This window comes from Triturus cristatus, chromosome 2_1 (assembly GCF_964204655.1).
Source record: "Triturus cristatus chromosome 2_1, aTriCri1.1, whole genome shotgun sequence".
Taxonomy (NCBI): Eukaryota; Metazoa; Chordata; class Amphibia; order Caudata; family Salamandridae; genus Triturus; species Triturus cristatus.
The window spans coordinates 362,361,467-362,387,897 of NC_140581.1; the positions used below are offsets into that span (position 1 = coordinate 362,361,467).

The 26,431-nt window shown below is 47.9% G+C and overlaps 1 protein-coding gene across 1 annotated transcript in view; it reads right to left on the reverse strand.

The window, feature by feature from the left end:
- The window catches only part of DHX29 (DExH-box helicase 29), a 1,004,292-nt gene that overhangs the window by 31,548 nt on the left and 946,313 nt on the right, over positions 1–26,431 (reverse strand). Inside the window, exons 22-25 of the mRNA XM_085631302.1 lie at positions 25,768–25,904; positions 22,300–22,390; positions 2,821–3,135; positions 2,458–2,589 (exon numbers count right to left, since the gene is read on the reverse strand). Coding sequence (XP_085487428.1) covers positions 2,458–2,589; positions 2,821–3,135; positions 22,300–22,390; positions 25,768–25,904 — 675 coding nt within the window. The remainder of the gene's footprint in view (positions 1–2,457; positions 2,590–2,820; positions 3,136–22,299; positions 22,391–25,767; positions 25,905–26,431) is intronic.

A 26,431-nucleotide genomic window follows, 5' to 3' on the forward strand; every position in this document is an offset into this window, starting at 1 on the left:
GGGGGATGTTCGAGGATACAAAGCTTCTGGTCAAAATACATGCAGAGCTTCAGAAACTTCTGGGGATGAATTTGTACCAAGTTCTGAGATAACATTGCAGGGCATATGAGAGCAGCAGAAGTTGAACCTCAATAAAATGGTGCTGTACAATAGAGTACTAATGACCGCATGTAGGTAGTGGAGTGACAATACTATCCCTGATTTGTATACATGGACAAAGGGAATGGACTGGTGCATATATATAGAAAAATCGATTTATTGCGGTGGGTTGCCCAAACAAAAGGGAAAATATTTGGAAACATGGGCAAGAAATGCTGTCTACCCAAGGTGTGAAGGATATAGAATGAAGAGTGATATGAGAGGGTACTGACAGAAGTGTACCATTGAAGACCAGAAGCAGGACACATCGGACAGGGTTTGCATTAATCGTGCATGGTTTAAATGATTTGGCATCTCTTCTGTCTTCTAAAAAATCTAATAAAATTCAACCTAAAAAGTTATTTATTGCTATGATTAAAATACAGGTAATTCTCGGCCCAATTACAAATAATCATGCAAGCATGTTAATCTACGAAAGCTTAAATTGTGGATAAGAACTTATATTCACCTCCAAACATTTAGATGACTTTAGATGGACTGTCTTGGTTATGAAACTGTAAATTTACAATTAAGTTATGCATTTATTACAGATTCATTCTGTTAACATCCTTCAAAAGATAGTCAGCACGTGCCTCTCTGTCTTTGTTGCCATGTATCCCACCAGAAACAAGAGTTCTTCAAGAAGGGAGTGAGGGGGTTCCTCATACGTTCCGTTGAGTAAGGGCCTATGTTTAACTCAAATGATAGAGGAACCCACTTTTCGTATTTCAGAGTCACAGATAATATTTGGAGCATCATAGGCTTGACCCGGACGATCACTGACTTGATCCAGGTGGCTGATGATGCACCAGAAGCATGGCATTTTTAGATATTTCTTATGAAGTGCTAAAGCTGGTGTTTTGCCTGCATCCAGGTTTATTGTAGAAACTTGACCGGAGGGACAAGGAGATAGCCATTTGCTAGAAATATTAATATTCTGGGAAGTGGTAAAGTTATGATTAGAACTCCGATTTTCTGGTTTCACAGTAAAGAAGTTAAACATATCAGTGTTTGGAGCCATAGCACAGAACTCTGGGGCATATTTACAAGCCCCTAGCACCACCGGAGCGTCACTTTTTTGACGCTGCGGTGGTGCTGTGTGCTGGCCCATATTTACACGGCCACGCAAAGCCACTTTGCATGGCTTTACATGGCCTTGTAAATATGGCCCTCTTTCACGTTGTATTCTGCGTTAAAGGGGCGTGTCATGGGTGTTGCTGTTGGTGTTCCCATTCAACACCTATGGCTTTTTGACACTGCCCCAGATTTACAAGGATTGATAAATCTGAGACAGCGCCAAAAACAAATGCCTTTCAAGGAGAGGCTTTAAAGTAGCGCAACAAGAAGAAAGACTTTTATTTCTCCTCAATGTTTGCTCTTTCTATGTGTGCTGCATTCTCCAGCACACATAGAAGGAGCAAAACAACATTAATGATTCTTTTTGGGCAGGAAGGTGACCCTTCCTGCACAAACTCAATCACCCCTGCAATGCAGGTACCCTTGCACAATCGTGCAAGGGTGCCTGCATTGGCGCATGGCTACTGTTCTAGTGCAGGCCCAGGGGAGAGTACTGGGGGCACCACATTCCACAAATATGGCACATCCCTGCATTTCTTAAATGACACAGCAATATTGCGTGCGGTCCCGCACTTTGCTGTTTCATTGTAAATATCCTCCCCAGCTTTCAAACTGCCTGGAGGAGTTTCAGGCACTAAAAGGAGCCAATAGCAGAGGTTCAAGCTATCTGGGTTTAGACAGAGGTGCAGGATACAGTTTAGGAGCACACTCCAGTTAGAAATGTAGTGAAGCTTTAGAAAATTATAAGGTGATCTGGCAAATGATGCTAGTCCTAATGATGAAATACAAAAAGGCATGGATTAATTACAAAATGAACAAGTGGCAGGCAAATTCCCTGTAAGAGAGTATTTATATTTTATAGGAAATCTGGAGTAACTGACTCATACAGCTGTAATGGAGCGCCAGGATATTTCAGGAAAATCCTAAGGTTTATGGGTAGAATTCAGTGAAGTATCTTTAACACCACATGTCTTGCAATGGTACTACCCACTAAACTTACTGTAGACTGAATACCATTCATCTTTCCAGAGCTGGTTTTAAGATAGTTATTTTCTTTAATATTTAAATGACAAACACCAATGGCCTCAAAAGAACAATAAACAGAAACATCATAAAGTAGAAAAAGATGCACCACATTCATTTTAGGTAAGATAATGCCTAATCTAACAATATGTAAATTTCATGAACTACGCAAGCCACAAGAAATGATATAAGCCAGGGAGAAAAAAACAAAATTGGTACCTGAAAGTGGATCCAGCCATCTACTGAGAGCAGACGCTCTCGGTGCTGAACTTCTATATCACCGCCAAAAAGCAAAATAGGAAACGGGGAAACCAAAGTTGTTTCTTTCAAGTACACCTTTCCATACTTCACCTAAACCCAAACACAAACATATGTTGCTACACATAGATAAGCAATATTCGTTTAAGAGCAAAAAGCTGGAAAGAAGTAAGGTCAATATTTTCACAGGAACAGGGAAACTATATGTAGCAGAAGATGCTTGTTTGCCAGCAATTCTATTCATCTGTGACACATATAAATCAACATATCAATTAGAACACTACATACAATGCATGCTTGGGTTTCCTCGTGATGCCTTATTACCTTCTCTTGGTACAGCAGCCATCCATAGGTCTGTAGATCTCTGTTGACCGAAGAGGGGTGGACGTTGGCTTTGCCCTGAGCAGTTTCTGCAATGCATGGGATCTTCTCTGTAATGTCAACAGACTTGGTGCACTGAATTTTCCCAACGCTATCATACAGGCCCGCTGTCAACACAGCTTTGAGTACAGATATCTCTTGGGGAGACAGGGGCTTTCTGACCCCGTTTTCATGGATTCCATTTGAGCTTTCATGTGATGTTTTACAGGAAACAAACCCTGCAGCTCTCACTAGTCTCACCAATTCCTGCTTTACATCCTATAAATGTTTCATAAAAGATTTTACATTAGTATAGTAAATAGCAGACAGTACTGTCAACATTATTTTTTCTTCAAATGTTGCTGCATTTATTACAAAGGACTTACCATAAAATGTGTGTGTGGAATCAAATTACCCAATCAGTTTAGGAGCAGGGAAAAGAACATTGGAAACTTCAAAATAGTGCATATGCTCATTTCGTACCCAATACTAGTAGACTGCGATGTTGCTTAAAACCTTTTGCTGTGCCATATAGGTCTGTTTGCTTTCTCCTAACCTTTGGCACAGCAGATAGAAGTGACATCTTGTCGCAGAAACCAATCTGCAGTTTATTTTAAGATCACCTTATTACAACCAAAAGTGTCTGCTTAAGACTCAAGTACCCTGCAGGCGCCATCTCATAGCACTCGTAGCACAGACAATCTAAACTGTTTAACATTTTCAGAGAAATAAAGAAATAGTTGCCTGTAATCCTAGTTCTCCTCCCGGGTAATTGTGGTATTCCAATATGTTAGATTATTCAGTAATCGAGATAGAGGACTTGGTGGTGTTTAAGCAATTAACCTTTTGTGTGGCACACAAAATTCATAGTAATATCCGGCTATAAACCACTCATCTAGAATTTGTAAACCGGCGATTAACCTGCAGGAGCTTGCTTCTTAACATAATATTCATTTCTAGAGTGTGCAATAAATCGGCCAACCACGGTCCAAGCATGAGATTCTTCAGGGCAGTATTATTGTATTAACAGTAGTATTACAGTTGATAAATAACCACGTCCTACCGGAGTCCTACGTCATCCGCTCCACGCTAATTATATGCAAATGGAGGCTAGAAAAATCAGCACACAATCCCAACAGAGCAATTCTTATTTCAAGTATAATTATTCGAAAGAACAAAGTACGGTTTTCAGCAAAGCCATCCGTCCCACCGTGTCCACTACACAAACAACTGGGGGCCCCTGTGGATACTTTGGACCCAAAGAACAAGTTACTCACCTTCGGTAACGATATAGATTAGTTATAGATTCCTCACCTTCAGAATTACCCCAGGTGTCAGACTGGATCCGGAGAATGTTTTTATCAGCAGTACCCCTGTGCGTCGAAGGGTGGCGTCGGTCGGTTCCGCGTTTGTCGTTTGCATCATGGTCGGTGGGATGACGTCACGGTAGCTACTTAGACGCCGTCCTCGTGCGCGGAGGTCAGTTCTTTTACACGACATTCCACGCCAGAAGCGCAGGGCCATGCAAGACACTGACCACTGGTGCGCAAAACTAGGGCCCTGAAAGGGATTCCCTGATCCTAGAAGTCAGAACGGGGAGGGTGGGTGGGGTGGTAAGGAATGTATAACAAATCTATGCCTCTTACAGATATATCGTTACCAAAGGTAAGTAACTTGTTCATCTGAAAGAGACATCTAGTTATAGATTCCTTACCTTTAGAATAGATACCCCAGCAATACCAACCCCAGAGGTGGGTCTGCAAACCAAGTTCACACCAGAAAGTCCTGGAGAACAGAATGGCCAAAGAAGCCGTCTCTCCGGACTTGGCTGTCCAGGTAGTAGTGTTTTGTGAATGTGTGCAGAGATGCCCATGCAGCTACCTGACAGATGTCATTGAGGGGGACTCCCCGTCCCAAAGAAGTTGTAGCTGCCGTCGCCCTGGTGGAATGGAATCCCACTGGAGGCTCCTTCTTTGCCAAAGAGAAGCAAGCTTTAATGCACAAAACGACCCACCTAGAGATCGTCCGTTTGTGCACGGCCCGACCTTTCTTTGGCGCCCACGAAGCCAACAAAGATCTGGTCATCCACCCGGAATTGCTTGGTGCGATCCAAATAAAAGGAAAACACACGTTTTGGGTCCAGACGGTGGAGCATCTCTTCCTCTTTAGAAGGATGCGGAGGCAGAAAGAAGGTGGGTAAAGTGATGGTTTGACAAATGTAAAGAAGTAACCACTTTAGGAAGAATAGAGGGTTGAGTTCGAAAAACAACCTTGTCCGGATGTACCGCAAGAAACAGTGCGAGCAGAAGTGATGGCAACAAGAAAGGCAGTTTTTAAAGTGAGAATTCTGAGAGGACAGTTATGTAGCGGCTCAAAGGGAGCGCACATAAGATAAGTAAGAACCAAGTTCAAGTCCCACTGAGGCATTACGAAGGGAACAGGAGGGAAAAGATGAGTAATGCCCTTAAGAAAGCGATTTACAACAGGGGACTTGAAAAGAGAAGGCTGATCAGGAAGCCTAAGAGATAGCCCTTAATAGTGCCCAGAGCAGAGCCCTGCTGGGCCAAAGAAAGGAGGAACAAGAGAACTGCAGAAAGGGGATCCACAGCCTTTGCTGCGCACCATGCTGTGAGAAGTTGGCCTGATGTATGATGTCACTAGTTATAGTGTACACCTTATATCAGTCCAAATACCCTTATGGTGATTGGTTGTAAAGGCAACCTTATAGACCAGCTATCCTAGTGGTAGCATGGACAAGAGCAGTCTTAGGCTAAACTCTGAATGGCATGTGAAGCCAGCTGTGATACCATATATAATCCCTTGAATACCAAATGAAAGGACACCACAACAGATATATATATAAAATAAAGTGTATTTATTCTAAGCAAACCCTCAGCACTCTTTATGAGATTAGAGGTAAGTACAACACAGTCTTATTAACGCATACAGTAAGTCACACAGGTAAGTAATACAGTTAGGCCCTAGGGGCCACGCAAACCATATACTAAGTAAGTGGTATAAGAACCACTGTCACGGAAATAGAATAGGCCTAGGCCTAGGGAATCGCTGGGGCTACACTACACTAGCGTTAGTTAGGAAGTGGGAGGCCCACGGGATTCGTGTGCAGAGTGGAAACACTCACGCGTAATGCGTAAAAGTCAATAGCAATGTTACAGTTTAGAAGTAGATAGATTTAGGACACTTCCGGAGTAGCTAGGAAGTTGAGACTTGAAAACTAGACACTAGGATAGTCACTATCCTGATGAGCACCGGAGTACCCAAGTTACCTAGCCCACAGGCTGCGGGTGCATAGGGGTGAAGATGCGTCGTTTTCGTCGTCGACTCCTATGGATGCCTGAAGAAAGATGCTGACAGGCAGTCAGTGAAGAGTGTCCGGTGGATCCCAAGGCTGGGATCAAGAAGAGAAGAAACCTGCAAGCAGAAGGGACAGAGTCAAGGTCACTAGCCAGTGACCACGTGGAACCAGGAAGGAACCAGGCGATGTCGTGAAGAGTTGCAGGTGAAGGTGAAGCTTGTCGCTGCAGCCAGGAGGACCAGGAAGCGTCGAGGACGACCAGGACCAGGAGGCGAGCTGTCCCACGAAGGCTCTTGCTGTCGGCGGCGTCGAAGTTGGACTAGGACTCACCAAGCCTTGGCAAGCGGAACCCACGAAGAACGAAGGACTTGCTTCTGGTGCAGACCAGGAAGGTCTGGGGTGCTTCTTCTTTGCAGAGAAGCGGGAGCCAGTCTGGAGGAGCCAAACCAGCGCAGAAGATTTCAGGGTGCGTCGTCACAGAGGCCACTAGCCAGCGGGCAAGCAACCGGACAGACGCGGCAAGCAGGAAAATGCTGAAGGGCCCCACGCAGGACTCGTGGAGTGTGGGGGGCTGATCTTCGGTGCAGATGGTGCTTGGGGTTGGGGCTTCTCAATCCCCGGTGCACAACTTCGAGGGTACCTCAGAAGCTGCGCTGTAAGTTACTAGCCACTTTTCCCAGGTAGCCGGTCCCACGTCGCTCGTCGCCTCCACGGATCTCAGCTCTGCTGCAGATGTGGATGAGGGTCGGAGAAGTCTGGAAGTCAAGGCTCTGGTCGGGTTCTGCAGTCGGTTCCTCGTAGAACGGTCGCAAAGCAAAGGGTAGTCTCTTGATGGTGCCTGTTTGCACAGGGTAGCCACTCCTTGGCTACAAGGGAGATTCTTCAGTCTTCTTCTTTCGTCGAATGTCGAAGGTCCAGAGTTTCTGTTCAGTTTTGCAGGTTCAGGATAATCTAAAGTCTTGAGGCCCAACTCCCACTCTTATACTAATCTGGGGGGCTGGGATACCTGCTAGGTCACGCCTTATGGGTGGGACCTGGGAGGGGGTGGTTACACCCACTTCCCTTTGTCCAGTTTCGCGCCAGAGCTGGGGCTGGAGTGCCCCAGCGCCGGTTTGAACTGGACTATGCAAGGAACACCTTGTGTGCCCCAGGCATGTCTCATTCCTTTCAGCCCACCCTGCCCCAATACACTAAAGGCTGTCTGGGGAGGTGCTAGCACCTCCCCAAGCAGGAAACCTATTGTCCAGGCCTCCCTGGCTGGGATCACTCCCAGCTGCAGGAGGTCAGACTTGTGTCGTGGCAGCAGCATCCATTTTGTGATGCTGAGGCTTTGGTCAGAGGCTAACAGTTGAAGTATGATTTTAACATGTCTTTCCCTCTAGAAGGGGGGGAATAATATTCTCATGTCCAGAAATGGCATGGGGGTATTATTCCCGAGTGTTAGACACCTTACACGACATGTCTTGATAAAGCCAAACCATAGTTACCATAACCGTCTAAGATTATAAGGCACTTTAAGAGTATATGGTAGGCTATATCATAGAACAGCTATAAGGACATGGTTCCGAAAGCTGCAGACAGGCTCAGCTCATGCTAGAGCACCATCTCACATGTTACCAAGCACTCTGCCTCCAGGATTGTCAAGGCCTGCCATAGGAGTGGCTGATAGGTACACATGTGTCTATATGTAAGTTAGGTATAGGAATACTACACCTAAGCAAGGGGTGATTACACGACCTTGCCCCAGCTGAGTGATCAGCCAGTTGTGTCAAAATGGAAGGCCAGGCCAGGGGTGGCATAATACATGCTGCAGCCCCTGGTAGGCCTAGGGTACACCTATGCCCTGGGTACCTAGGGTACACTGTACAGGGGCCAATAAGGTGATCCTATCCAATTGGGTTATGCACCTAAAGTACATAGTATTAATTTAGAGAGAGAACAGCAGGGCTGTGGGTCTGATTAGCAGGCCCACAGCCACATCTAAGTCGAAAACCAGTACAGCAAAAGCAAAAAGTGGGGGTGAACATAGAAAGCAGACCCTACTCTCCTACACAACCCCCCCCCCCCAAACTTAGGGACATTAAACTAACCTTGACCAGTTGAGTCTTCATGTTCTAAGTGGAAATATCTGGAGAGTCCATCTGCATTGGCATGGTCAGTCCCAGGTCTATGTTCCACTGTGAAGTCCATCCCCTGTAGGGAAATGGACCACCTAAGAAGTTTGGGATTTTCACCCTTCATCTGATTTAGCCACAAGAGGGGCTTATGGTCTGTCTGAATCTTGAAGTGAGTGCCAAACAAGTATGGCCTCAGCTTCTTCAGGGCCCAAACCACAGCAAAGGCCTCCCTCTCAATAGCTGACCAACGTTTCTCTCTAGGGGTCAGCCTTCTACTTATAAAAGCAATGGGCTGGTCTTGACCATCTACATTCAGTTGTGAAAGAACAGCTCCCACACCTAACTCAGAAGCATCTGTCTGGACAATGAACTCTTTGGAGTAGTCTGGACTTTTCAGAATAGGTGCACTGCACATGGCCTGCTTCAGGTCATCAAATGCTTTTTGACAGCTGACTGTCCACTGAACTTTCTTTGGCATCTTCTTGGAGGTCAAGTCATTAAGTGGTGTCACTATGGACCCATAGTTCTTAACAAACTTTCTGTAGTACCCAGTCAGGCCCAAGAAAGCTCTGACCTGAGTCTGGGTAGTTGGAGGAGCCCAGTCCTTTATGGTCTGGATCTTGCTCTCCAGTGGTTGAACCTGACCCCCACCAACTAGGTGGCCCAGGTATACAACCTTGCTCTGCCCTATCTGGCACTTAGTAGCCTTGATAGTGAGGCCTGCCTTTTGCAGGGCCTCTAAAACATTCCTCAGGTGGACCAGGTGATCCTCCCAGGTGGAGCTAAAGACAGCAATATCATCAAGATAAGCTGCACAATAATCATCCAACCCAGTAAGGACTTGATTCACCAGCCTTTGGAAAGTGGCAGGTGCATTCTTCAAACCAAAGGGCATTACCACAAATTGATAATGTCCTCCTGGGGTCGAGAAAGCAGTTTTGGCCTTTGCACTCTCAGCTAGTCTGATTTGCCAGTAGCCTGCTGTTAGGTCAAATGTGCTCAAAAACTTAGCAGCTGCCAGTCTGTCAATGAGCTCATCTGCCCTAGGTATTGGGTGGGCATCTGTCCTAGTGACAGCATTGAGACCTCTGTAATCCACGCAAAACCTCATCTCTCTCTTACCATCTTGGGTGTGAGGTTTTGGCACAAGGACTACAGGACTAGCCCAAGGGCTCTCTGAAGGTTCAATGACTCCCAGCTCCAACATCTTTTGTACCTCAACTTTTATGCAGTCCCTGACATGGTCAGGTTGCCTGTAGATTTTACTCTTCACAGGCAGACTGTCACCAGTGTCCACCTCATGGGTGCACCAGTTTGTCTGACTTGGGGTCAGAGAGAACATATGTCTGTAGGCCTGCAGAACTTGTCTGCAGTCCTGTTGCTGATGGACAGTGAGGCTGTCAGAAAAGACCACACCATCAACTGAGCCATCATCAGGGTTCTGAGTCAACAGGTCTGGGAGAGGGTCACTCTCTTCCTCCTGCCCCTCATCTGTAGCCATGAGTAGCCCCATGTCTGCCCTGTCAACATATGCCTTCAATCTGTTGACATGAAGCACCCTGTGGGGGCTTCTGGGAGTCCCAAGGTCCACCAAGTAGGTGACTTCTCCCTTTTTCTCAACAATAGTGTGGGGTCCAGACCATTTGTCTTGGAGTGCTGCTGGGGCCACTGGCTCCAACACCCACACTTTCTGTCCTGGCTGGTAAACAGTCAGTACAGCCTTTTGGTCATGCCAAGCTTTTTGGAGTTCTTGGCTTGCCTCAAGGTTTTTAGAAGCCTTCTTCATATACTCTGCCATCCTGGAGCGGAGACCAAGTACATAATCCACTATGTCTAGTTTGGGTTGTCTGAGAGGTCTCTCCCATCCTTCCTTCACCAAACACAGGGGTCCTCTTACAGGATGCCCAAACAAAAGCTCAAAAGGGCTGTAGCCAACCCCCTTTTGTGGGACCTCTCTGTAAGCAAACAGAAGGCAGGGTAAAAGGATGTCCCATCTTCGCCTAAGCTTGTCTGGTAATCCTTTTATCATTCCCTTTAGGGTCTTGTTGAATCTCTCAACAAGCCCATTGCACTGTGGGTGATAGGGTGTGGTGAACTTATAGTTAACACCACACTCCTTCCACATTGCAGTCAAGTATCCTGACATAAAGTTGGCACCTCTGTCAGAAATGACCTCCTTTGGAAAGCCCACTCTGGAGAATACTCCAAGCAGGGCCCTTGCCACAACAGGAGCTGTTGTGGTCCTCAGGGGAATTGCCTCTGGGTACCTGGTGGCGGTCCTCAGGGGAATTGCCTCTGGGTACCTGGTGGCATGGTCCACTATCACCAGTATGAATCTGTGCCCAGATGCTGTTTGTGGGTCCATTGGTCCTACAATATCTATGCCCACTCTTTCAAAGGGGACCCCCACCACAAGTAGTGGTATGAGGGGGGCCTTTGTGGTGCCACCTGATTTGCCACTGGCTTGGCAGGTGACACAGGAGCGACAAAACTCCTTAGTATCTTCTGACATATGGGGCCAGTGAAAGTGAGGGACAAGCCTGTCCCAAGTCTTGTTCTGGCCTAAATGTCCTGCAAGGGGAATATCATGGGCCAAGGTTAGAAGGAAGCCCCTGAACTTCAGTGGTATGACCAACCTCCTGGATGCACCAGGCTTGGGGTCTCTAGCCTCTGAGTACAGTAGCCCTTCATCCCAATACACTCTATGGGTACCTTGAGCATTCCCTGCAGCCTCAGCAGCAGCCAGCTGTCTGAGGGGTTCAAGAGAGGGGCAGTCTAATTGAGCCTGCCTCAGATCTGCCCGGGAAGGTCCCCCTGTCCCAAGAAACTCAACCTGATCAGGTTCAAGTTCTTCTAGGACAGTTCCTTCAGGGCTCTCAGAATCATCCTCCTGGGAGGGCTGATCCACCACCTGAGGCAGGGGGGAAGGCACAGCCTTAACCCTACTGCTCTTTCTCTTGGATTGTGACTGGTCCTTAGTTTCAGGATCCAGCACTTGTTCAGTGTTGCACTTTTTGGCCTGTGACCTGGTCACAGCAAGGACATGTGCATCTATCCCCAGCATTTCTGCATGGGTCCTATACTCCACTTCAGACCAAACTGAAGTTTCAAGATCATTGCCCAGTAAACACTCTACAGGAAGGTCTGAACTAACAACAACTTTCTTGAGGCCAGTTACCCCTCCCCAGGAGAAGTTAACAATAGCCACACTATGGGAGGTAGTGGCATTGCTAGCGTTGGTCACTAGGTAATTCTCACCTAGTATGATCTGTCCAGGGTCCACAAAAGCAGGTGTCACCATTGTGACACTAGCTCCAGTGTCCCTGTAGGCCTGAGCCATTCTTTGGTTGATAAAAGGTGTCTGTCTGTACTTGCCCAGGTTACTGGGGCCTACAGTAGAGGACAAAGCTAAGTCCCCATCACAGATCAGGACAGCCTGAGTAGGTACTCTGACTAGGCCAGAATCCTCCTCAGTTCCCAGGGTTAACCCTACTACACCCTTTTGCTGGGAACCACCACTTACAGCTGAACTAGGGGGTACAGTTGCCTTAGGGGCAATGGTGGCTGGGGGCTTATCCTTTTTGGTGCACTCACTAAACCAATGTGAGTTGGACTTACAATAGTTGCACCATGGTTTCTTTTGGCCTTCTTTCTTCTTATCCTTTTTGGAACCACCCTCCCCCTGAGCCTTTTGGGGGCCTGGTGAAGACTTCTGGTCTTTTTGTTTCTGCTCATTACCCTTCTGGTCTGCCTTTTTCTGATCACCGCCCTGGTTCTGGTTTTTCTGCTTAACTCTAGTCCTGACCCATCTATCTGCCTTCTTTCCCAATTCTTGGGGAGAAGTCAGATCAGAATCAATCAGGTGTTGATGCAGTAGCTGGTTTTGACAGTTGTTAAGTATTTGCTCTCTCATGATCAAATTATACAATCCTGTATAGTCCTTAACCTTACTTCCCATTAGCCAGCCTTCCAGAGCCTTAGTGGCACAATCTACAAAGTCAGTCCAGTCCTGAGTCTGTGTCTTCTGGGTATCCCTGAACAACAACCTGTATTGTTCAGTGGTTAGGCCAAACCCATCAATCAGAGCACTCTTCAGGACAGTGTAATTATCTGCATCCTCATCACTAACTGTGAGGAGCTTGTCTCTTCCTTTCTCAGAGAAGGAGAGCCACAAGATAGCTGCCCACTGACTTTGGGGTACCTGCTGTACTTTGCAAGCTCTCTCCAAAGCAGTTATCCATTTGTGGATGTCATCCCCACACTTGTAGGGAGGGACAATCTTGCTCAGGTTTCTATTATCATAGTGCCTGTCTCTATCTCTAGGAATGTTGCTGCCACCAGTGGGTTCTAACCCACTTAACTTTTGCTCTCTAGCCAGAGCAAGCTTCTCTTTGGCAAGGGCAAGTTCTTCCCTCTGAATCCTCAGATTAGCCTCCCTCATTCTGGCTGCATGCTCCTTTCTCTCAGGTGAAGTCATTCCCCTGTGAGAGGAAGCATTAGAGAGGTTAGAGACATGGGAGTGGATGGATTCCCTTGAAGGGGATCTGTCCCTCCTGCTTCTCTGTGAATGTCTACTTGTGGGTCTGTATGGGGGGATCCCATGCAAACTCCCATGTAAACTTAAGTTAGCCTGGCTAAGTCTCCTTACTTGGCTCTGGCTGTCTACCTCCCCATCTGAAGCCCCATCTGACTCCTCTGTGGTGGGTAGACCCTCCTCTGTGCCTAGGGCACCTTCCTGAGATGCCCTCTGAGCATCATACTCCTCTAGGAGTTGTCTTAACTGAAGGAGGGTAGGGTTTGCACCCTGTTTTATTCCTCTGGAGGTACACAACTGTCTCATCTCCTGGAATGTTAAGGTATCATATCTAGAGGGGATCTTTTGCAGACCTGATCCTCCTGAGAGAGCATCTACTTGATCTACTCTCAGAGACATGATCTAGTGAGGGTGTGGTGTGTGCACCTACCTACACTAGTTGTATCTACTAAACCTTTCTAGTAGTTGTAGTCAGGGTGTGTTACTCCCTTCAACCTACAACTACAAAGTCCAGTAGGACTTAAGTATAATAATCTATGTTATATGTACCTAGACAATATCTGTGTGATCTTTCAATTTAGTATCTCAAGATTACAATGGTATTACAAAAACAAGCTCAGATCCCAACCGCTGCTCACCAATGTGAGAAGTTGGCCTGATGTATGATGTCACTAGTTATAGTGTACACCTTATATCAGTCCAAATACCCTTATGGTGATTGGTTGTAAAGTCAACCTTATAGACCAGCTATCCTAGTGGTAGCATGGACAAGAGCAGTCTTAGGCTAAACTCTGAATGGCATGTGAAGCCAGCTGTGATACCATATATAATCCCTTGAATACCAAATGAAAGGACACCACAACAGATATATATATAAAATAAAGTGTATTTATTCTAAGCAAACCCTCAGCACTCTTTATGAGATTAGAGGTAAGTACAACACAGTCTTATTAACGCATACAGTAAGTCACACAGGTAAGTAATACAGTTAGGCCCTAGGGGCCACGCAAACCATATACTAAGTAAGTGGTATAAGAACCACTGTCACGGAAATAGAATAGGCCTAGGCCTAGGGAATCGCTGGGGCTACACTACACTAGCGTTAGTTAGGAAGTGGGAGGCCCACGGGATTCGTGTGCAGAGTGGAAACACTCACGCGTAATGCGTAAAAGTCAATAGCAATGTTACAGTTTAGAAGTAGATAGATTTAGGACACTTCCGGAGTAGCTAGGAAGTTGAGACTTGAAAACTAGACACTAGGATAGTCACTATCCTGATGAGCACCGGAGTACCCAAGTTACCTAGCCCACAGGCTGCGGGTGCATAGGGGTGAAGATGCGTCGTTTTCGTCGTCGACTCCTATGGATGCCTGAAGAAAGATGCTGACAGGCAGTCAGTGAAGAGTGTCCGGTGGATCCCAAGGCTGGGATCAAGAAGAGAAGAAACCTGCAAGCAGAAGGGACAGAGTCAAGGTCACTAGCCAGTGACCACGTGGAACCAGGAAGGAACCAGGCGATGTCGTGAAGAGTTGCAGGTGAAGGTGAAGCTTGTCGCTGCAGCCAGGAGGACCAGGAAGCGTCGAGGACGACCAGGACCAGGAGGCGAGCTGTCCCACGAAGGCTCTTGCTGTCGGCGGCGTCGAAGTTGGACTAGGACTCACCAAGCCTTGGCAAGCGGAACCCACGAAGAACGAAGGACTTGCTTCTGGTGCAGACCAGGAAGGTCTGGGGTGCTTCTTCTTTGCAGAGAAGCGGGAGCCAGTCTGGAGGAGCCAAACCAGCGCAGAAGATTTCAGGGTGCGTCGTCACAGAGGCCACTAGCCAGCGGGCAAGCAACCGGACAGACGCGGCAAGCAGGAAAATGCTGAAGGGCCCCACGCAGGACTCGTGGAGTGTGGGGGGCTGATCTTCGGTGCAGATGGTGCTTGGGGTTGGGGCTTCTCAATCCCCGGTGCACAACTTCGAGGGTACCTCAGAAGCTGCGCTGTAAGTTACTAGCCACTTTTCCCAGGTAGCCGGTCCCACGTCGCTCGTCGCCTCCACGGATCTCAGCTCTGCTGCAGATGTGGATGAGGGTCGGAGAAGTCTGGAAGTCAAGGCTCTGGTCGGGCTCTGCAGTCGGTTCCTCGTAGAACGGTCGCAAAGCAAAGGGTAGTCTCTTGATGGTGCCTGTTTGCACAGGGTAGCCACTCCTTGGCTACAAGGGAGATTCTTCAGTCTTCTTCTTTCGTCGAATGTCGAAGGTCCAGAGTTTCTGTTCAGTTTTGCAGGTTCAGGATAATCTAAAGTCTTGAGGCCCAACTCCCACTCTTATACTAATCTGGGGGGCTGGGATACCTGCTAGGTCACGCCTTATGGGTGGGACCTGGGAGGGGGTGGTTACACCCACTTCCCTTTGTCCAGTTTCGCGCCAGAGCTGGGGCTGGAGTGCCCCAGCGCCGGTTTGAACTGGACTATGCAAGGAACACCTTGTGTGCCCCAGGCATGTCTCATTCCTTTCAGCCCACCCTGCCCCAATACACTAAAGGCTGTCTGGGGAGGTGCTAGCACCTCCCCAAGCAGGAAACCTATTGTCCAGGCCTCCCTGGCTGGGATCACTCCCAGCTGCAGGAGGTCAGACTTGTGTCGTGGCAGCAGCATCCATTTTGTGATGCTGAGGCTTTGGTCAGAGGCTAACAGTTGAAGTATGATTTTAACATGTCTTTCCCTCTAGAAGGGGGGAATAATATTCTCATGTCCAGAAATGGCATGGGGGTATTATTCCCGAGTGTTAGACACCTTACACGACATGTCTTGATAAAGCCAAACCATAGTTACCATAACCGTCTAAGATTATAAGGCACTTTAAGAGTATATGGTAGGCTATATCATAGAACAGCTATAAGGACATGGTTCCGAAAGCTGCAGACAGGCTCAGCTCATGCTAGAGCACCATCTCACATGTTACCAAGCACTCTGCCTCCAGGATTGTCAAGGCCTGCCATAGGAGTGACTGATAGGTACACATGTGTCTATATGTAAGTTAGGTATAGGAATACTACACCTAAGCAAGGGGTGATTACACGACCTTGCCCCAGCTGAGTGATCAGCCAGTTGTGTCAAAATGGAAGGCCAGGCCAGGGGTGGCATAATACATGCTGCAGCCCCTGGTAGGCCTAGGGTACACCTATGCCCTGGGTACCTAGGGTACACTGTACAGGGGCCAATAAGGTGATCCTATCCAATTGGGTTATGCACCTAAAGTACATAGTATTAATTTAGAGAGAGAACAGCAGGGCTGTGGGTCTGATTAGCAGGCCCACAGCCACATCTAAATCGAAAACCAGTACAGCAAAAGCAAAAAGTGGGGGTGAACATAGAAAGCAGACCCTACTCTCCTACACATGCCACAAATTTGTTCTATCTGCAGGCATATACCGTCTTAGTGGAGGGACGCCTGGCTGCCAAGATAACATCACAGACTTCGGGAGGAAGGTCGAAGGCTGTCAACTGCTGCCACTCCATCTACACACAAGGAGGTGGAGGCTGGACAGGTTCAGGTGGAGGACCGTCCCCTGCTGCTGCGACAGAAGATCCTCATGAAGAGGTAGTCTTATTGGAGGATGGCCATGTGTAACAGCTCGGGATACCAGACTCTTCGTGCCCAAGCCGGAGCCACAAGAATGACTTGGGCCCGTTCACGCTTGATCTTCTTCAGCACTCTGGGCAGAAGTGGTATAGGCGGAAAGGCGTATAAAAAACCTCAACTCCACTTGCAACAAAAAGCGTCGCATAGCGAGAGCCGCCTTGAAAATTCCAACACGCAGAATTGCTGACATTGCGTGTTCTCTTTGGTGGCGAATAGATCTAACCAAGGCTCTCCTCACTACCGAAAGAGACCTTGCACCACCTCCGAGGGAAGACGCCATTCGTGATCCATCATGCAACTGCGGCTGAGTTCGTCCACCCAGGCGTTCAGTGAACCTGCCAGGTGTTGAACCACCAGGGATATGCCCTGATGATCCAGCCATGTCCAGAGATGGAAAGCCTCTTGACATAGGGTCCAGGACCCCACCCCGCCCTGTTTGTTTTTGTACCACATAGCGGTGATGTTGTCTGTGAACACCTGCACTACTCTTGCGCGGACAGAAGGAAGGTATGCTTTCAGCGCAAGACGTATCGCCCGGAGCTCCAGGGTTGATGTGGAGCCTGGACTCCGCCAGAGACCAGAGGCCTCTGATCTCCACCTCTCCCATGTGGCCGCCCACCCCACAGGTGATGCATCCGTCACCAATGTGAACTCCGGTTGGGGAAGGGAGATGGATCTGCCGTTGACCCAATCCTGGTTCGTTAGCCACCACTGCAATTACCGTGCAGTGCCTTCCGAGGTCTAACCACAATCGGACAGATTTCACCTGAAGTTGTGCCCACTTGAACTTCAGGTCCAACAGCAAAGCCTGCGTATGCCACCTGGAATGCTCTACCAGCAGGATGCAGGAGGCCATGAGGCCCAGCAGCCTCAGGGTCAATCTGACCGAAACCCGAGATAGAGGCTGAAAGACGGAATCATAGCCCAAATATCCCGGACTCACTGCTCGGGAGGATAAGCCCGAAACTGCGTTGTGTCCAGAACCGCTCCGATGAAAAGGAGCTTCTGAGAGGGAGTCAGGTGTGACTTTGGCACAGTGATAGCAAACCCCAGCGAATGCAGGAGGTCTGCCGCAGTCTGGAGGTGGGAGACGACTTCCTGGGGCGAGCCCACCTTCAACAGCCAGTCGTCGAGATAGGGGAAGACTGGAACCCCTGATCTGCGCAGATGAGCTGTGACCACCGCCATCAATTTCGTGAACACCCGTGGGGCGCTGGTAAGGCCAAAGGGGAGCGTGGTAAACAAAGTGCTTGTTGCCTACCGTGAACCGCAGGTAACGCCAGTGGGCCAGCAGGACGGGAATGTGAAAGTAAGCGTCCTGCAAGTCCAACGCTATCATCCAGTCTCCAGGGTCGAGGGCAGACAGGACCTGGGCTATGGTCAACATTTTGAACTTCTCCTTCTGGTGGAAGCGGTTGACGTTCCTGAGATTCAAGATAGGATGCAAGCCTTTGTCCTTCTTGGCCACCAGAAAGTAGTGGGACTAGCAACCACAACCTACTTCTGGGGCAGGAACGCGCTCGATGGCTCCCTTGGCCAAGAGAGCCATAACTTCCTGTTGGAGAAGGGCCAGATAATCCTCCGACATGCGATGGTACTGAGGTGGCATGGCTGGGGGGTAGTCTCGAAGGGGAGGGAGTAGCCCCTTCGGACTATCTGCAAAGCCAACCTGTTCTACGTGATGGTGCGCCAGTGGGGGAGGTGACGGCGAATCCTGCCACCCACTGGTGATCGGTGGCCCTGAAAGGTCGGACTAGGAGGGTTTGGAGGCTGCTGCAGAGGTGAACTGACCCGCTTGCTGGCCTCCAGACCCACAATGGTGGGTCCCACGTATCCGGCTGCGCAGGGGCTGAGCACTTGCACCAGCCTGTGACACTGGGTGGGACGTGGCGAGACACCCCTTCCGTAGCCACGAAAGGGGCGAAAAGCAGACTGCGCGGGGCGGGTGGTGGAGCGGCCCAAGGTCTTGGCCGTAGCACGAGAGTCCTTAACGCGCTCTAGCGCGTTGTCTGTTTTGTCCCCGAACAGGCGACGGCCATCAAAGGGCATGTCCATCAGGGTAGCCTGGACATCCCCCGGAAAAGCCAGTCGACCTCAGCCAGGTATAGCGTTGAAGGGCTACCGACGTTGAAATCGTTCTGCCTAGCGAGTCGGCGGTGTCCAGTCCACATCGTATGGTAAACTTGGCTGCGTCTCTCCCCTCGGCGACTTCACGGGAGAGCACGGCCCGGGCCTCCTCCGGGCACTGGGGCAGCACCTGCGCTACCATATCCAACATGGAGTGGGTGTAGTGGCCCAACAGACATGTGGTGTTTACCGACCGCAGTCCCAAGCTGGAGGAAGAAAACATCTTCTTCCCAAGATGGTCCAGCTTTTTGGATTCCCTGTCTGGTGAAGTGTTAGGGAATGCGCCTTTGGACGTCGAGGCTTGGACCACAAAGCTCTCAGGGGTGGTTTGTTGGGAGAGGAAAGTAGGGTTGCCCAGAGCCGGGCAGTGGCATCGGGCAATCATCCTATCAACAGGAGCCCCTGTGTTGGGCCTGGACCAGGTGCCCAAAAGGATGTCAGTAAGGGCTTCACTGAACAGTAGCAGGGGCTGCCGATTGAAGCACTTTCGTCAGGCGGTTAGTCTTGACTGCCACTGTAAGTAGCTTGAGAGCCTCGGCCGCCCTACGCAACACCACTGCGTAAGTAGCTCCCTCCTCTGTAGCCATGGTAGGAGGAGACAACATACCAAGGTCTGGAGAGGTATCCAGACCACTGGCTTCCCCCAACTCCTCTCTCCAGTCCGCTCGATCCAACTGGTCAGTTAAAGGGTCTCCAGACCCCTCCCAGTCCTCCTCACCCTCCTCTGGTTGCCAATCTGGCCTGAGAGGAACACCAGGGTAGAACAGGGGTACAAAAGTACTCATCGGCGCCAGATCCGATGTTGGTCGATGTCGGTCCGGCTCCGTGTCCAAGTCAGTGCGGAGGCCGGGGTCGACGCCGGTTGGGGACACAACCGACGTTGGCTGCGGATGTGGTGCCGGTGGAATTTGCACCGGGGGAGGTGTTATCAGGTCGACCGGCCCGATCCAGGCCTGGATCCAAGGGGACCCTGAGGTGCCAAGGCCGAAGCCGCCAGCGTTGAAGGCCCAGGGCCCCCAGCAGAGTCTGCGGGGAAAAGGAAGGAAACCAGGAGCTGACCCTTCGAGCTCCACATGTGGAGCCGGGGGACAGGCACCATCCGCATCCCTCGTCGTGTTAGCCAATGCATGGGGAGAAGTCGAAGAGCGACGATGCTTCTTCGACAACTTCTTGTGCTTCAACTTATCTGAGGAGTGCGAAGACCATGAGGACTAGTGGTGGTGACTCCGCGACCTCCCACACGACCAGGACCTTGAACGGCGTAGAGCGGACTGCCGGGTCTCAAGAAGCTTTCGGGACCGCTCCCGCAAAGACTTCAGATTCATGGTTCGGCAGTCAGAGCACGACTTGTAGTCGTGGTCGCGCTCGAGGCACCACAGGCACACGCGGTGTGGATCCGTCGCCAACATCAGCTTTTGGCAGGACCCGCAAGCCTTGAAACCAGGCAACCCTAAGTGCACCAGGAGTCGAAGACTCAAAAACGGTGTTAACAAAAGTCACAAAAAGATCAGTCAAAAAGTGACTGGCGGTACCGCTCTCTCCGTATCTGCGCTGGCGCTGGGTGGCGCGGAAAGAGAAAGAACCGACGTCAGCGCCCGAGGGCGGCGTCTAAAGTAGCTACCGTGATGTCATCCCAGCGACCACAATGCCAACGATGAACGCGGAGCCGACCTACACCACTTTTCGACACGCAGGGGTACTGCTGACAAAAAAATTCTCCGGATCCAGTCTGGCGCCTGGGGGTAATTCTAAAGGTAATGAATCTATAACTAATTGTCTCTTTCAGATAGCATGCCATTGGGTGCCAGAAAAGTGGCAAAGATAATCAGCATGGCTTTAACCTGTTGCAGCGTTGCCGTCAGTCAGGGAAACTCAGGCTGCATCAGGGTCAACTCCAGGATTGGCTCCTTAGTTGGAGATCGAAAGAGGGATCGATTGGCAAGTTTATGCCCTCACAACTTCATTTTTAATAGAGAGTGACAGTATGTGAACGAGGCCTGCTTCGTTTTCTTATGCTTTTGTTTGGACTTTGACTTACTGGAGGACTTTGACTGAGAATGTGACTTCTCGATAGTGCAGCATCAGGTGTGGTACGGAGCCCACGAGTTGGAGGGGAAAAGAGGGCTTACACTAGGCTTGAGACTTTACTGTGTTCAGCGACATAAAACTTTATTGTCCCGGATTGCCTTCGGCTGCATGAGAATGCTCCCCTTGCATGCCTTCAAGTTGGACCCCTAACCACAGCACGAAAGACACACCTCATGTACAAATACTTTACACATTACAGTTTTAGTTTAGCCAGACTGCTCGGTGCCAAGCAACCAGAAGGTGATCACAGTTAAGCTTTTAGTGTGTACTACACTTACCCTGACTAGAATGTGGGTCCCTACTTGGACAGGATGCATACCTCCACCAACTAGAGACCCCATTTCTAACAATATCCCAGATGGCATTCATTATTCTGCAGCGCAAGTATTTATAGGGACGTGCTTCACATAAGCAGTCAAAGGGTTGTTTTTTTTCTTTTCAGGAAAATTTTGAGAATACGTATATCAAAATGTCCTAGTCAGGTGATGGTCACTTCACCAATTCTTACCCTTGAACAACCAAAGCATTCTCGAAATAAGTGGGCTCAAGCTTTTTGGGGAATAGAAAAAAGAACATTGATACTCTATTAAATAACACTGGAGCAAATCTAAAGCGAAAAATCAAAGTTCAAAATGGCAAAAAATCAATGCGAGAGAAAACAGTTTTCTTATTTAAAAGAGATTACTAGTAGTGCTTGCAAATGTAGAAACGTTGACTACTCACAGAAAATAAACTACAAGAGTAACTAAACTAGGAGAAAAGTAAAATAGCGCATGTGCCTTTTCCCCTGGGTTGGAGCCCTTTAGGCAGCCTAGCGAAAACACAGGCACCCTTGCACCATGGTGCAAAGGTGCCTCAGTTACATGTAGAATTGTTTAAGGACACCTTCCTGCACAAAATCCCCTGAGCCATATTCCTCTTTCTATGTGTGCTCTCCTACAGCACACATAGAAAGAGGAAGTAACGAGGAGAAATAAAGCATCTATCCCAGTTATGTCTCCCCTAGAAAAGCGTTTTCTTTTTGGGCATTTCCAGGTTTACCAATTTTGGAAAATCTGGGAATGCTTCAGAACTGCTTGGGAACATCCATGCAATGCCCATGGAACACCTTCCCGTGGCAGAGTAAGGCAACGCAGCAATTTGCGCTGTGTTCCTTTACTCCAGATGTATGAACCCACTCAGGCCCATGCAAAGTTCCCTTGCGTGGCTTCATACATCTCACTTAAGGTTTGCATCCCACATGTACCATATTGCGTGGTGCAAAAGCGAAGCAAATTGGGTCATGAATATGCCTTCTGTGATTATATGGTGCATCTAGGTAGTAGATGCTGCTGTAGACTCTTTCACTCATGGTAACTGCACAGATAATACATGTGCACAGTTTTTGTACGCAAGGTATGATAAATAGGACACAATTTAGAATGTGCCAACTCCTTTGCAAATGGCAAGTGTGCATCTACTGTAAGGCTTAAGAAATTAAGACCACTGTAAAGGATATGGATGTTCATTATACAATATAAAATATGAAAGGGTCACACTTTTTAAATAATAACAGGTGGGGCAACATTTTTATAACTGACTGTTTAAGACCAACATGTTTCCTAAAGTAGAACGTGAAGAATTTCTAAATATACCTCAATTGTTAACAGCGCCTTTCTGTTCAGAAAATGTTTTCTGCAGTAAGACATCTCAGAGTGGTATCCTTCAGAACGAAGACGTTTCCACCTTAATAGAAAGAAATACAAAGAGTCATTGTTTTCGATGGAATTACTGGAACACACTAGTTTCTAAACGCGACAGCAGAGGAGGCTGGGGATGAATACAGCAAAGTGGACCTTTATGAAAATCAATATAAATGTGTGTTAACATTAAATACGATTGTTTCTCGACTTTCTGTGGTCAAAGCTATATAAACGTACAGTTATATTAGCTTTGTAGCCTTAATCTCTCACAAACACAAGTATTGTAATGGTCTCAGACACATGTACTATATATTGGTGTTACGATTTGAGGATTCCATTCTCATTGCCCATGGTCAAAGGCTGTGCATAGCTGGGTTGGTGGCTCACAGGGCTAGCTGGAGCAGGAGCTGTTCCTAGACCCCACCCTGTGCTCTGGAAAATGCAGCTAGTCGCCGGGTCCGGCCACAGGTCATGCGCACCACCTATATCAGGTTATAAATAACACAAGTCATTAAGAAACTAGGCACCTACCCAGGCCCCGTTGTTGCACAGCAGGGTTTAGCTGACCGCATCGAATGGATGCCATGCCAGGCAACAGACTAGGTCATGCCCTATGATAAACCCTCAGATGTGCGTGGCTTAAGGCTGGGCACAGCAGACAATGGCAGGTTGAGCGCAAGTCCTCGACACGAGTAGGCCGTGCAAACAGCCTACATGCTGAGTTGCACAGGAGATAAGTACTGGCCCTGCAGCCCACCACCGCTGCGCATGGACAATGGCCAAACGTAGTAGGGATTGGCTGCACTTGATGTTAGGTGCATGGTCTAGCCATAGACCCGGCCTTGTATTCAACCACAACATCCCATGGCTGAAGGACCCACACACCAGGAATTGGATGCACAGGGGGTTAGACAAAGAGACTGACAACATACCAGACCCTACTTCTAAAGCCTGCGCGGAAGGGATTGCTGCATGTGAAGGTGAGCGCAGATCTTTCGCAAAGGTTGACCACACTGCGGGTTTGGTGCCCAAAAGCCTCACGTTGCAGCTAAAACCCTCTCAGTAGAGGTTGCATCACAGTTGGTTGGGTGCATATGTCACATATGATTTTATCAACGTTGTCATCTTAGATGTAATTTATTAAGCCATGATATATCATCCCTTTGTGACATTTTAAGCAGTACATGGTGTGTGCGTAAGTTATGTTTTGTGTAGCTAAATGTCGAGATAAAGAGATATTCACTGATTCTGACCAGCAATGAAAATCACCATAATGGCGAAACAGTCTGATATTATGAAGGCCATGAATTACATTATACAAATAAGTTACTGCCAAAAACAAAGTGCCATAATTATTGTTAGTAACAGGTCGATCTCTGCAAGTCCAGAACCAGCCTACAAAATCTTTTCAAGTGGCAAAAGAGGGCAGGAATAGCATATTTCTGTCTAATTCAAAGAAACAAACAATCGTGAACAGACATAAACACATCCTACACCGCATACATTTATTACAGATAGATATGTTTCCAATAGGTCTTTCTAACGTACAAAGATTGCCAGACACAGAGCAGGGATCACAAGCAAGGTAACGTTAAAGATCTGCAACCTCCACCTAGAACCTTCATTACTCTACAGGACATATTTAGGACTTTGTGGTGTGGCACAGCAAGTCACCTGGCTGCGCTGCGTCTCAGGTAAAGGGCAGGAATGCCGTATTTATCCCTATACAGCACATTCCTGTCCTTTCCCCAGCACTTGCACACATTGGGAGGCCTATCTCCAATGCAGGCACCCTTGCACCATAGTGCACGGATACCTCTGTTGCATGCAGGATTGATTTTGTACAGGAAGGGGCACATTCCGGCACAAAAACAATCATGAGAGGCACATTTCTCTTTCTATGTGCGCTGCAGAATACAGCACACATAGAAAGATGAAGTAACAAGGAGAAATAAAGATATTTCACCTGGTAACGTCTCCCCTGAGAAGGCGTATCTTTTTGGCACATTCCCAGGTCTATCAGTTCTGGTCAATCTGAGAATGCGTCAAAAACCATGGCAGTTGCACCTTCTCAGGGCAGAGTAACGCAATGCAGCAATTTGTGCTGCGTTGCTTTGCATTACTCCTGATTTATAAAGCCACTCAGGGACACAGAAAGTGGCCTTGCGTGTCTTTATAAATCACATTTTTGTGTTGCATCGCGCATATACCACGTTGGGTGGTGCAAGCGCAATGCAACTGGGCTGATAAATATAGCCCCATGTATGTAGCACTTAGAGCCCCACAGCTCACTCCACCATGTGCTGTATTGTGATATGCTGACAAATTAGTATCGACAGAGCCTTTTCAACTTCATCCATGCAAGGACTAAACTTTCAAAGAGGTTATCAACACACGGCGAGCGCCCGCTCATATTCGCAACCCACCCACACCTTCTTTTGTCTCTTTTAATGATCTGACTTGACAGCGCTGCTGTAGCCAGACAATTATTAACCTTCGTCTTCTGATGGTACCAAGATTCAAGCTTTCTCGGAGTGGCGGCAGATCTTTCACCGTCACTGCCGCAAAGCTCTGGAACAGCCTTCCCCTTGATCTCAGGTTTTGTGAATCTGAGCAAGCTTTTCGACGCAAACTTAAGACCTGGTTGTTCACTAAGCGTTAGGGCCTGGCATTGTCAGATTCTCGCATTCTCCTAGTCCCTCTGTGGGATATGACTCTGGTTACTCTTTTTGGGGACAATTATGTAATCTTAGCGCCGGGACACCTCCGCCGGAGGTAGCTGTGCGCTTTACAAGCTTCATAAATAAATAAATAAATAAATTATGTGAGAACCACCAGAAGAGGTGCGTTTGGCTCTGCCCACATGTTGGGAGCCATGAGTATTTGTTTTGATTGGGCAGAAGCTCTGTGCTTCCACAAAAAAACAGTACTTGCCTGCCACACAGCTGTGATCATTTTGTTTATTTATCCAGATTATTGAGGTTGAACTTTCAAGGGCACACTTATGGCATTCTATTGCTATTAAAGTGTCTTAGATAATGAGATAACTTATGGTGTTTTTCTCTGGCAGCAGCACAGATGAGAGGAAGGCAGTCATTAACCTACACAGAGTTCTAGGTCTGTGTTGACAGTGCAACTCCCACCTTACCTTTTAACCTACACTAATATTATTCTACAGTTGTTTTCTTCTACACAAATACATAGCCATTTCAATGCTATCTACTTGTAAGGCTTCATGCTACCATATAACATTCTTGTAAAGCAGGACCTTTTGGCACTGCCAATGCTTGTTTTAATTATTTTAATTTTAGTACCAGCTGACCTCGGTAACACGCTCTAACACACCTTGTGCGAAAGATTGCGTTAAAAACAACTACTAGTAAATTACAACATATATAAATAGAGCATAACTGACATTACCCTAAGTACGCATTATAGATTGTCAGATGGTCAGAGTTTGCAATAGCCATTGCAGATTTTGCCAAATCGGCTTCATCTTTTCGTCCAATAGGTGTTGAAAATGGGGATTTTTCAGTCATTGTTGCAGCAAGTGTTGCCTGGAAACAAAGAAACGACAAAATGAAAGAATATTTAAGAAATAAAGAAAACGTACTTGAAATCACAGTTTTCCATTATATTGAATGGAGCCATCAACAAAATTACAGGTGGGCCGGCGATTAAAATGCAGCATTTCACCCCAACATTACGGATACCAGAAGTATCTAGAATCACACAATGCATGAATACCAATGTATTCCAAGTTACCCCATCGAGAGGAGGGTTACCTCAGGGATACTGCACTGATTCCGGAGGCAACTGCCCATTTATCAGCATATTCCTCACTAGTAATCTCACTAGCTTTCAGATACAGAAATGCCCGTGACAGGGTTCTTACCGGGAAAGTGATATTTCTTGAAACTGGGCCAAGACTTACATAGAAGTCTTACAATGCTGACCAGTGAGTAAAGTTGCTGCACTGCGTGAATGGAAGAGAGCAGAACCGCGCCATATCTACAGCGCTGGTGCGCTTTAGGCTGCCAGACACCAACGCAGACAATCTTATGCCACAGTGCACAGGTGTCTG